The sequence below is a fragment of the Desmodus rotundus genome, chromosome X, assembly GCF_022682495.2.
Source record: "Desmodus rotundus isolate HL8 chromosome X, HLdesRot8A.1, whole genome shotgun sequence".
Classification (NCBI taxonomy): Eukaryota; Metazoa; Chordata; class Mammalia; order Chiroptera; family Phyllostomidae; genus Desmodus; species Desmodus rotundus.
The window spans coordinates 60,823,614-60,836,575 of record NC_071400.1 but is presented as its reverse complement, the minus strand read 5'-3'; the positions used below and the strand labels follow the sequence as shown (position 1 = coordinate 60,836,575).

Here is a 12,962-nt window from a genome sequence, read left to right as displayed (position 1 = left end):
AGAGATGGGCGCCCCTTCCAACTCCTGCAGGGACCATGATATGTCAAACCCCTGCCCAGGCTGTAGACTCACCAGCTGACTTCACAAAGAACATTCCTGGTTCAAGTGCAGAGACTGGATTTACATCCGAATCTCGACATGTGCATATGGCAATGATCACAACAGTGTGGCTGAGCGTCTTTTGCAAGTGATGGACCTAACGTTAGACCACCCCACGTGCTCTGCTACACGATGTCCTTTGCAGTCTCCTGTTGAGAGGCGGGGGTCTGTGTCCCCGACCCTTGAATCTCAGCTGCCTTATGACTGCTTGCACCAATGCCGCGCAGTGGAAGTGACGCTGTGTGACTTCCAAGGCTGAGAAGTGGAAGGTGGTACAGCTGCTGGATTGTCCCCTGCACTAGGTGCCCTGGACCCTGAGCTGCCTGTGAGAAGATGGGCCCCCCTGAGCCTTCCATGCTGTGAAGAAGCCAAGCTGCCTGGGGGGCTGTGTGGACGTGCTCTGGTCCACTGGGCCCAGCTTTCCAGTCATGCCACACCAGCAGGTGAGTCAGGCGAGGGAGTGAGGATTCTGGCTCACACCTGCTTGCGTCGTCCCAGAAGAGGCTCCAGACATAGCAGAGCAGGGACAACACATCTCCGCTGCCCCTGTCCCAATTCCTGACCCACAGAAACTGTGAGCTCTGTGCACAGCCTGTGGCAGTTTTCAGCCGCTTACCTTCGGGGTAATTTCTTACGCAGCCACAGTAACGGGAACAAAGACCGATGGCTACAGCAGCACCACAACAGGATATGGATGCTAACCTTTACACAAGCCTGCCTTTGCATGGGTCCTTACTCCAAGCACTTTAATGACATTCACTTGAATTACTTCTTGGGAAAACCCCTGCCAGGTAGTATTCTCACCATCGCCAGTCCCCAGACCCCGAAGCCTAGTTCCAGAGCTGGCAGAGTATGGGCCAAAGGTCACCTAGCTCTCAAGGCGAGGGCCTTCGACTGAATGAATCCTTGGGTCTGGCTACAGAGCCCATGCTGAGCCCCTGTACTGTGTGGCAGGCTGCTTCTGACGCTTCTTCCACACCCTAACCTGCGCTGGGTGGACAGTGAGGTCATGCGCCAAGGGGTAAATGCAGAGGATGCATTCGGATATCAGTTTTTTAGTTAGGAAATTTGCTGAGGGACCTTAGAGAGACAAACAAAAAGCTTCATCCCCAAAACTGAAAGAATGAGTGTCACCTCTCTGATGCAAAGAGAAGGCTGGGACAGACAGGATTTTATTATCTTAGAGTCCAGGACACCCTTCAGACAGACATTCCAGGGCAACCACCCAGACCCGAGATTCTGATCAAGTGGCAGTGTGTCTCAGGGCAGCCATGGAAGAGATTAGCAGAAAGAGTAAAGTGATTTCAATGAAAACAGCAGTTTTTATTTCGAACACTCTCCACGACGTCCAAGCTTTTATTCTGAGCAGGTGATGCTCCATTGCACCAAGTAAATTGCTCCCAACGGTAACCTCTTGCTGTCCTGCATGCCTCACTCCACAGGAATGGGGAAGAAAGAGAGACAGAGAGCAGACCCAGTCTGGAGTGCCCTGGAGAAAACCAGAATTTGTTCAGGACAGGAGAGGCTGAGCCAGGATGAGTAGAGAAGGCAGCTACACGGTACAGCCCCGGAGGCCCCCCGCCAACCCCCCCGGAACCTATCAGTCATCCCTGAGTCCCTCCCTGATGCCGTTCAAAGGCTCCTTACTGACCAAGACTCCTCACGTCTATACGTACACACTCTAATACTCATTGGTTCTTCATTTTAAAACGGACAAGTACCCTGAGGGAAAAATTCTGTGGTACAAAAGCGTAAAAGGCACAAATTGTAATTCACAGACATGGCCTCTTTCCAGTCCTTTCCTGAGGTGGGTAGAATTTCCAGAAGTGCACACACATTCCAGTCCCTGTCGTGTACAACCTGTACAATCTCCTCGCCTCGAGGGCAGAAGGCAGCGGTGAATACGATGGTACTAGCCACCTGTGCCAGGTGTGCTGACTGCTGTGTCCACCCTGCTGCCGATTGGGATATTGAGGGACGTTAGGTCGGCAATTTAAAATGCCACAGCGCTCTCCTACCTCCAATCACCGCCTTCATTTTTCAACAAGCTATTCCTGGTGGTGCATTATCTACTAGATTCCAGAGTTCTGTAAATGTTGATTCTGTCAGTTTTTGCCAGCCCCTTAGTTCCTAGAGTGGAGGAATGGGGCCCTGCAGCTCCTCATTTTCCCTTTGTTGGAATGTTGCCTGGAACATCCACGCATTATACAGGGTGCGGCAAAAGTAGGTTTACACTTGTTACAGCTGGAAACATAGAGTTTATTCGTGTATTACTCTTCATTAATTATTGTATTACTTTCCATACACACAACTGTAAACCTACGTTTGCCCCATCCTGGAATCCACAAATATCCAAACTTTCAGAAATAAACAAAGTGTAATAGAACCGTAATGGAAGAGGCAGGACTGGAAGCACAGAGGATAGTGCTGGAAAAGATCCGAACTATCTTCTATTCATTAATAATTACTCTCTGAAAAGTAAGAATCAAGAATGGAAAAAATGAAAAAGAGCCAAGCAAGAGAGGACCAGAGATGGAGAGGAAAGGGGTGAAGGAGGAAGGAAGGAAGGAAGGAAGGAAGGAAGGAAGGAAGGAAGGAAGGAAAGAAGAAAGGAAGAGAGGGAGGGAGGAAGTTACAGAGGGAGGGAGGAAGTGGCAGGGAGGGAGAGGGACCCTCCTGCCACTGCTGTCAGGGGACATTCTTCATGGGCATCATCATGAGCCCCTCCACCATTACCCCAGGGACAGCATGTCTCTCCCCCCAGCTCACCACGTCACAGTTCTCCACGTTCTACATTGGCTGGCCCTGTTCACACGTGGAGTAACGGGGACTAGAGTTACGCTGCCGCTTACTTGAAAGGACCCCCCAAAACCAGACAAAATGTATGAAAGACAGACTGTAAAGGTAACGGGTATCAAGCGATGACAGACAGGGATCTCTGGGAGATGAGAAACGAGAGGTCTGCCGTGCATTTGCCGCAGCCGAGTGTCCGCACAGGGAGTCTCCTGGCAGAGCCCCGTGGACAGCCCGAGTGTAGCAGATGGAACTGAAATTCTCAGCACCTGAAATTCTTAGCGAGGTGGAGGACGGCAGGGAAGAGAGTGGCAGAGGACCAGAACGCCACCGAACCGCACAGGGTCCCCTGGAGTGTTCCGCAGACCACGGATAAGCACAAGCGTGTGAGGAAACTACACGAGGCCGGGGGGAGACCTAGCTGAAGGGATGAAAGGTGAGGATGCCCGGCGCTCAGGCAGGACAGGGGCTGGTGGCTGTCCCCACCTGCCAGGATGGTAACACCCACAATTTGGGAGGCATCCATTGGGCAGGGCACTCCGAAGGGTTTTGTGTCAGTAGTGGTGGTGACGGGGGCAGAAATGACTCCCATTCTGAAAGGGCCCACGCAGCATACCTTCAGAGCCAGACTCTAAAGGGTCCAACTCTTTCCAAACAGCATCCAGACATGATGGCAAAAAATATGTCTAGGACTAGGAAGACATCCAGCGCCCAAGTGGAAATCATAATATCTAGCATCCAATCTAAAATTACCAGGCATGCAGAGAAGCAGGAAAACACAACCCGATAACGAGAAAACAATCAACCAATAAAAGTGATCCACGTTGAGCCCTGGCTGGTGTGGATCAGTGGATTGAGCCCCAGTTTGGGAACCAAAGGATCACTGGTTCCATTCCCAATCAGGGCACATGCCTGAGTTGCGGGCCAGGTCCCCAGTAGGCGGTGAGCGAGAGGCAACACACGCTGGTACTGCTCTCCCTCTCTCCCTCCCTTCCTCTCTGTCTAAATATAAATAAATAAAATCTTTAAATAAAGTCATCCACATTGAAAACAAAGTAAAACTGCCTTTATTGTAAGAAAACACGATCATCTTTGAGATAATCCGATGGTGTGTGTAAAGGGCTGGTATAAAAAGTGAGTTCAGCAAGAGCTGCGCTATACTATACAGTGAACTCACTCCTTCCGATGAAAGGCTGAAACCAATTGTCCCAGCACTTTTCTTCCCTGCCAGAGACAAGGCTAGTCAGCCCACAAAGCTCTGATTTTATCATATCTGGGCTGTTTGCCCTTCTCACGCAAGCTAGAGTTTTAAAAAACTTTTGTGAAGGAGACCCAACAGAGACAAGGATTTGGGAAACCAGCACTCTGGTTGGAGGGTCCATTTTCTGTAGTGCAATTCTGCAGTGAAGGTTGAGAGCTTTATGAATAATCATATTCAACTCAGTAAGTCTACGTCTTAGAAGATATCTTTTAAAAATTTTTAACACCCGCCGGCGAAGATGGAGGCATAGGTAGACACACTGGGCCTTCTTGGACAACCAAAAGAAGGACAACAACCAGTTAAAAAAATAAATAAATAAACAGAACTGACAGAATATCAAACTGTATGGAAGTCCAACAACCAAAGACTTGAGGAAGAAACATTCATCCAGAGCGGTAGGAGGGGCGGAGATGGGCAGCCGGGCGGAGAGGAGTCCTGGCAAGGGAGCAGCTGGAGGACTGGGGTGGGCAAGATGGCGGCTGTCGGTCTCGGGGAGGCACTGCTGGCGGAGTGGGCAGTCTCATATTCGAGTGCAGATAAACCGGGAGGAATAACTGGGGAGGGAGACAGACCAGGCATCCAAGGGCTCCAGTGCAGTGAAATAAAGCCTCCACGCCTCTGACTGAAAACACCTGTGGGGGTTGAGGCGGCAGAGGCAGAAACTCCCAGCCTCTCAGGAGAGTTCACTGCAGAGACCCACGGGGTCCTTGAATGTACACAAACCCACCCACCTGGGAATCAGCACCAGAAGGGCCCAATTTGCTTGTGGCTAGCAGAGGTAGTGACTGAAAACCGACAAGGATGGGAGCAAGCGGCATTGTTCCTTCTCGGACCCCTCCCCCACATATACCATCACAACACAGCACCGTGGGTTACCCGGCCCTGGTGAACACCCAAGGATCCGCCCCTTAGATGTAACAGGCCCGCCAAGACAAAAAGGAGGCCCAAATGAAAGAACAGATGAAAGCTCCAGAAAAAATACAACTAAGTGATGAAGAGATAGCCAACCTATCAGATGCACAGTTCAAAACACTGGTAATCAAGATGCTCACAGAATTGGTTGAATATGGTCGCAAATTAGAGAAAAAAATGAAGGCTATGCTAAGTAAAATAAAGGAAAATGTACAGGGAACCAACAGTGACGGGAAGGAAGCTGGGACTCAAACCAACAGTGTAGACCAGAAGGAAGAAAGACACATTCAACCAGAACAGAATGAAGAAACAAGAATTCAAAAAAATGAGGAGAGGTAGGAACCTCCAGGACTTCTTTAAAAGTTCCAACATCCGAATCATAGGGGTACCAGATGGAGAGGAAGAGCAAGAAATTGAAAACTTATTTGAACAAATAACGAAGGAGAACATGCCCAATCTGGTAAAGGAAATAGACTTCCAGGAAGTCCAGGAAGCTCAGAGTCCCAAAGAAGTTGGACCCAAGGGGGAACACACCAAGGCACATCATGATTACATTACCAAGATTAAAGATGAGAGAATCTTAAAAGCAGCAAGAGAAAAGGAGATGGTTACCTACAGAGGAGTTCCCATGAAACTGTCCGCTGAATTCTCAAAAGAAACCTTGCAGGCAAGAAGGGGCTGGGAAGAAGTATTCAAAGTCATGAAAGGCAAGGACCTACATCCAAGATTGCTCTATCCAGCAAAGCTTTCATTTAGAATGGAAGGGCAGATAAAGTGCTTCCCAGATAGAGTCAAGTTAAAGGAGTTCATCATCATTAAGCCCTTATTATATGAAATGTTAAAGGAACTTATCTAAGAAAAAGAAGATCAAAAATATGAACAGTAAAATGACAACAAACTCAGTTATTAACAACTGAACATAAACAAAAACAAAAACAAAAGCAAACTAAGCAAACAACTAGAACAGGAACTGAATGACAGAAATGGAGATCATATGGAGGGTTATGGTGGGGAGGGGGATAGGGGAGAGAGGGGGAAAAGGTACAGAGAATAAGAAGCATAAATGGTAGGTAGAAAAAAGACAGGGGTAGATTAAGAATAGTACAGGAAATGTAGAAGCCAAAGAACTTATATGTATGACCCATGGACGTGGACTAAAGGGGGGTAATGCGGATGGGAGGGGGTGTGCAGGGTGGAGGAAAATAAAGGGGGGGGAAATTGGACAACTGTAATACCATAATCAATAAAATATATTTAATTTAAAAAGAATTAAAATTGTTTTTAAAAATGTTTATTGATTTTACAGAGAGAGGAAGGAAGGGGGGAAGGGAGAAAAACGTCAAGGTGACAGAGAAGCATCGGTTGGTTGCCTCCCATACGCACCCCAACCAGGAATCGAACCCAAAACCTAGGTATGTGCCCTGACCAGGAACGAAACCTGCAAACTTTTGGTATATGGGACAACAGCCCAACCAACTGGCCACAGCAGCCAGGGCCTCTGGGAGTCTATTTTAAGAATGTAATCATTCACACAAACATTTATATATGAGAATTCCATTGAATCCTGTAATAGGACAAAAATTGAAAATAATTTAAATGGTCAATAATTATGTTATAAAGTATCTGTTATGCCTCCGTTCAATAATGCTTTTGGAGCCATGGCTGGTGTGACTCCGTGGGTTGAGCGCCAGGCTTGTGTGAATCGAAGAGTCCCTGTTCGATTCCCAGTCAGGGCATGTGCGTGGGTTGTGGGCCAGATGCCGGGTGGCGGGCGTGTGAGAGGCAACAGATTGATGATTCTCTCCCTCCCCTCCCCTCCCCTCTGTCTAGAAATGAATAAATGAAATCTTTAAAAAAGATAATGCATTTGAAGAAATTTTAGAAAAAAGGAAAAAGGTTCATGTTACACGAAAAGTTATAGTAAAAATGTTAAACTTGCAGAATTTTATTATACATTATGTTATTGTTATACATTGACTAAATAAATACAGCTATAAAACTAAGGAATGATTCCAAAGTGTTCACAGTAGTTAATCCTGAACGACAAGACCCATCTGCCACTTCCTAAATTGTCTTCAGTTACCTTGTAGTACATGAGTATGATTCCCAGACCTCCCCTCCCAGCCTGAGACAAAGCCAAGCCTGTTAAGAGGTGCTGCAGTTGAAAAGAAAAGGGAAGCTCAGGCCTTGACAAACACTGAGGCACTAAACAAAACGAGTGGACCACAAGTGCCCCACAAGCGCAGGCAAAGGATTAGGCCCCACAGTAAAGTGGCGCCTACTGCAGGAACCCTGCTGTGGGAAGGGCCCACTGCCTAGAACCGGATACAAGGTTGGGCCTCAGCCCCTTTTCCCAGCCCAGGTTTAGTGGGAAAGAGGGGGCCCAAAGTGCTGCATGGTTCGAATCACCAGGGAAAGCTGGTCAAGAAAGTTGATGATGGAAATTCGGAGGGCTTCAACATACGAATTTGAGCTGTAGAGGGGACACAAACATTCAGTCCAAGACACCAGTGAACCAATGCATATGGCCACCCTGGTTACCAGGTAAACTTAAGATGAAGTACGTGTGAGACCTGCTGGTGTCAAGTCCTCTTGTTTGAGGACTGGTTATGGACACCTTGAGAACGCGTATGTAATGAGTTACAGCTGCTTGGCTGTGCAAAGGGGTTACATTGCTTTCTGTCTTGGGAATCTCTTAGCAGACTGCCTGTGATGTACATCACGTTCTGGTGCAATGGCTACTCAACAATAAAACTGTTTTTCTTCTACTTTTATGGAGACGTTTTCTAGGTGGGCAGAAGACTGTGTTCTATTTTTTCATTTCTTAGCTACTAAAAGTACCTGAAAAGAACCATCTTCGTAGGTGAGGAGTGAGGCCAGGGGAGAATGGAAAGAGGTATCAGAAGTGTACATCCATTTCAAAGAGAGTCAAATAAGGTTTCAAGATGAAAAAGGATCTGGGAGTACAGGGAGCCACTGGAAAGCCAGGACTGGGTTTCTTACCAACCTTCTTTCCTCTTCTACTCTTCCAGCATTTGTCCATTCCTGCATCTTTCATTAGCCACGTGGATGTTCCCTGGAGCCATCGGGAGGACAAGCACTATCCCAGCCTCCCCGTGCCTCCAGGTGGCAGTGCTGAGGTTGGTATGATACCACGGACTAAGACAGTGGCTGCTCGAATCAAACAGACCTAGATTCAAATCAGGCCCCTGCCACTTCCTAGCTCGGTGACCTTGAGAAAGTTGCTTAGCTTCTCTGAGCCACAATTCTGCACCAGCAACAGGTATGTTAGTACTTAGCTCACTGCTCTGTTGTGAGACTGATATATCATAATGTAGGCAAAGTCCATATCAGAATGCCTGCACACAGATGATTCTCTTTTTAATTAAATTTCCCCAAGACTACACTGTGCTGTCCCCTCCCCCTCCCCCAAACTCTTAAGTAGTTGTCAGCACTTTTCTCCTCTGATCTGAAACAAGGACAGTAAAGCAAGAAATTCATATTCTAGTCTTTCTGGTTTCTTTGCTCTGCTCATACAAACGGAGTTTTTTAGTTTTTTTTATTTTTAATTTAATTTGTTGTTGTTGTTGTTGTTATTATTATTATTAATATTATTGCAGCAGGAAACAACTCCAGCAGTGGCCTGAACGTGGGGAAACCAGCATCCTTGTGGGTTGGGCACATTTTCTGCAGAGCAATTTTGTTTTATACATCTCCCTCTTGGAATCTACCTTAAGAAAACAACCAATCATGCGGAGACTTCTATACAAGGATGCCGGCCCAACATCATGTATGCTAGGGAAAAATGAGAACGATTTAAGTGTTGAACAATGACATTATAGTGCATCTTCTATGCATCCAGTCAGTAAGATGTCTTTGAAGAATTTTTAGACAGAGGTAAGGCCCAGATATTGGATGACAACAGTTCAGGGGGGAAAAAGCAACTAATGTTAACCTTGTAAGCCTTACTTGTTTGCATGACTATTACACATTTAACACAGACATACAACTCTAAAACTAAAACAGTATTCCAAAGTGCTGACAGTCGTTAATGCTGAATGACAAGAGGCAAGTAATTTTCATTTTCTTTCATTTCCTAAGTTGTCTTCAATTGCCTGGACTACTTGAATATTTGAACCCCAGAACCTCTCCCCTCCAACCCAGGGACAAAGGCAAGAAAATCTGGATGCTGAAAAGAAACTCAGACACAAAACAGTAGCTCAGTTTTATTATCTGCCGGAGGGAACATTTTAGGCATCAATCCAAACAAGAGGGTGAGAGCGCCCAAGGGCCAGTACTGGCAAACAATTAGCCACACTCCCCCAATAAAGTCGCAACTACCCCAGAAATCCTGGCCTTAGGGAAGGCTGCAGCGCCTAGGGCGAGACACGCTTGTGGCTTCAATCCACTCATTTGGGCTCAAAATTAGCAAAAACCGGGGGCACAAGGTGCTGCATGATCTGCACCACTATGAGGAGCCGGATGAGCAAGGAGACAGTGGAAATTTGCAGGAGCTCAGAGTCTTCGGCAGTTAATCGGCTAAGAGTGAGGGGAAAAGAAAATGACTTCAGAGGTGCTAACTCCTGGCTTTCCTCACGCCAACCCCTCCCCCCCTCCCGGTGTCAATTAGACCTACTCCATTAGGAAGGTCCTCAGGCTGGGACAGACCCGGTGCCCCCCTCCCCCGCCCTCCTTAGTTAGACCAACCCTTTGGTGTCTCCACGTCTCCAGTGGAGCGACCCACAAGCAGAGATTGGCCCCATCTCCTGCTGCTACTCTGACCCAGGCCCTTCAAGAACTTACATAAAGAGGTCACTGCCAGTCACCGAAAGCTCCCAAAGAACCATCCCATGGTAGAGTTCAGCCCCTGGCATCAGGAACCTGAGGGCCACCTCGGCATCCACGTCCGACAGGAAGGGCACCGTGAGGGTGCTGGTGGTGTTAAGGTAAAGGCACCATCTACAGGGGCTTTCTGACTCAGGCCCCCTTACCTGTGAGAGGCCGGTCTTCTGCCAGGTTGCCCCTCACCCTCAGGACACCCAAGAAGCTCCAGGATGACCGTTAAAGGAACTCTGAGCCGCAGTCCTCTACAGGCCACCCCACCATGTCTCCAGGCCACTGGAGCTGCTCCCCCCAGCGACCCTGGGTCCCCACAATCCCATTCCATCCCACCAAAAGTCCACCCTGCTCCTATGAAGCCCCAAAGCCTCTCCTACCCATCCCCCTGCATCCCCCCACCTCCTGCCCACCCCTCTCCCTTTACCTCCATGGCGGGAGGGAGGGGGCTTCTGGAAAAGGATACAACTCCCGCATCTCGCTTCCCAGGTCTCTCTCCAAGTCAGAGGCCTCTCCAGCCGGCCCAGAGTCCAGAGACGCGCTCTCAACCTGGGGATCTCCCTCAGCTGCAGTGCTTTCGGCTCCTGTGCTGTCCCAGTCTCCAGGGCCCATGGGGTCCCCAGGGACACTGGGTGATCCTGCACCTCTCACCATGCTCTCTGAGCCTTCTTCATTATTGGGGTCGGGGGCCTGCATGGCCTTGGGCTGTCCACCAGAGACCAGGCCACTGTCAGCAATGTCCTGTGACTGCTGAGAAACTAGACCTTCCTACAAAGCCCCGCCCAATGTACTCTCCAGAGGTGGCGCCTACGCACACAGTACAGGGGGAGGCTCCCGGCAGGGGATTGGTTCCTGCCGAGCCACACTTACCACACAGTCTGCCCCGCTGGGGGCGCTAGGGAGACCCCGTTGAGAGGGTGCTTAGGAAGGAGGCACACGGTGCCCTCACGAAGCCCCGCCCCTCTGTGCCTGAGGCCCCACAGGCCACGCCCATCCTGGAAGCAAGAGATTGCTGTGAGAGTGCCTGGGGTGCTGAGTTGCAGAGCAAGTCCAGAGGAAGGGGAGAAGAGAGATGGGGTGAATGTGGCAGGGGAAACAGGGTCAAGGCGTGGCCAATGTACCCTCGCAGGGCCACCATGGGTAGGACTTGGAGAGGCGGCCTGAAGGAGAATGGTCCGTGTCCCAGTGGGCCCTCTGTGGGTCTATCAGTAAACAGTGAGTGGCGGGTGGCAGGCTGGGGGAAAATGGCTCTTATTAAAAAGTCTCTGCCAGCCTCAAACTTTTGGGGTTCTGAGAATAATTAGTGTTTCTGAAAAACATACCAAATGAGCTCCTGCCCCACAAGCAGCCAGTTCCCTCCGGCCAACCGAGAAACTCACTTCCCCTGAGCATGGGCTCTGAAAGTTCCCAAGTGCCCAAGGAGTCACTCCCAAGAGGTTAACTAGAACTTTCCACCCCCACGGCCTTGACAGCGGCTCCCAATCACATTGCTGCAGGCGGGCAATGACGGCTACCACCTCACCCCGACAACACCCTCCCAACCTCCCCCACGTAAAACCAAAGATGGTGCAAAAACATCAGGGGAAGCATATGACTTCCAAGAAAAGGGTTCTCCCCTAAATTGGGAGGTCAGTAGTGGGGAGTGTCTTCATGGCTGGGCCTCATCCCATCCTGCAGGCCCTGCCTTCATGGCCTCATGTAAGCCCCATTACCTCCCAAAGGCCCCATTTCCAAATACCATTTGCCTGGGGTCAGGGCTTCCATACATTCCAATTATGCGGCAGAGAGGACTCCAACGTTCAGTGTGTGGCAGGGTGTGCCTCACTGACTCCATCTATGTTTACAGGAATACTTTTGTTATGTGCCCCAGGCATGAACCAGCTCTGGCCACCAACACAGGCAACAAGCCAGGACGAACTAAGGACTGCTCAACTGCTTTGCCCCTGACTGAAATAAGAGCAACACCACCAGTCAGGTGTGTCCTCGCCCATTGCCAGGGGTACATGGATATTTTTAACAGGGAGCCACAGACAGACGTGAACAAACATAGAAACAACATCTGTACTGACTGACAATCCATGCTAGCTGTTGTGATAGGTATGACAGAGGAAGACCCAAAGTCTCACAGGTATTCCCAGCTGAGGCACAGGACAGAGACAGTAAACTAAGATTTTGTGATGAAAAATTCTGTAAAGCAACTCAAACCCAAATGCTCTCATTAAGCTGCAGGAATCCAAGGAGCTACGGAGGCCAAGGCCTGTGGTGGCCGTCATTCTACTCTCTCTCAACTTCTCCTGGGAGTGCCCCCTTCCCCTCCTGTGCTCCCTGCCTGGAGGACAGTGCTTCTCCAGCTGGCCTCACCCGTGATGCTGACTGCTCGGGCTCCTGTGCCAGGCCCCACCCCTCACACCTCAGGCCCAGGAGGTGACACAGGCCATGTCTAGGCTCCTCTCTGCTACTTCTGGACCACCCTTCTACCTGCTGCTCTGATTACTGCCCTTACCCGGCTCTGCTCTGTGCCTCAGAGGCTGCCCCCCGTGGATGGCACCACTCAGGAAGCTCCCTTGTTCAGGCTGCCATTTGGGCTCACCCAGTGGAGGCCACTGGGAAGAGACCAGAGAGTGGGAGGAGTGAGAACCAAGGGCATTTGTAGCCCCTCCCCTAACACACATCCTCTGAGGCTCCCTGCACTTCTGGGAGTGGCTGCAACCCTCAGCTCTCACCAGGATGCAGTAGCCCTGACCCCAAGCCCTGCACCTACATTTAGGCCCAGGCTTGCTACAGAGAAGATGGCTTCCCTTGGGGCCTGACCACCCCTTGGTAGGTGTGGCATGCTGGCAAATGGTTGACAGCTTGTTCCCTGTGGTGTGGGCAGGGTGGCGGGATTGGAAAGCATGCATATACCTGTGCATATAGGTTTACTGTAATTCTAACTCTGTTATAATTCTGACTCATAAAGAATGTGTAGTACACAATTTACAAATAATAATAAAATGGAAAGTTCTCTTCCTTGTAAATTTCAGAGACTTCATGGATTCTCACAGATTGCTTTAGTTGACTT

The 12,962-nt window shown here is 49.4% G+C and overlaps 1 protein-coding gene and 1 pseudogene across 1 annotated transcript; both read right to left on the bottom strand.

The window, feature by feature from the left end:
* Positions 1–9,292: 9,292 nt before the first annotated feature.
* Positions 9,293–10,651, bottom strand: LOC128779901 (EKC/KEOPS complex subunit LAGE3-like). The gene is made up of 3 exons (XM_053916881.1): positions 10,368–10,651; positions 9,869–9,997; positions 9,293–9,604 (listed from the first exon to the last, which is right to left on the bottom strand). Exons 1-3 carry the CDS (start codon positions 10,595–10,597, stop codon positions 9,475–9,477), a joined length of 489 nt encoding a protein of 162 aa, XP_053772856.1. The 5' UTR covers positions 10,598–10,651; the 3' UTR covers positions 9,293–9,474.
* A 1,107-nt stretch (positions 10,652–11,758) lies between these two features.
* LOC112308229 (small nucleolar RNA SNORA48) lies at positions 11,759–11,903 on the bottom strand (annotated as a pseudogene).
* Between the last annotated feature and the right edge of the window lie 1,059 nt (positions 11,904–12,962).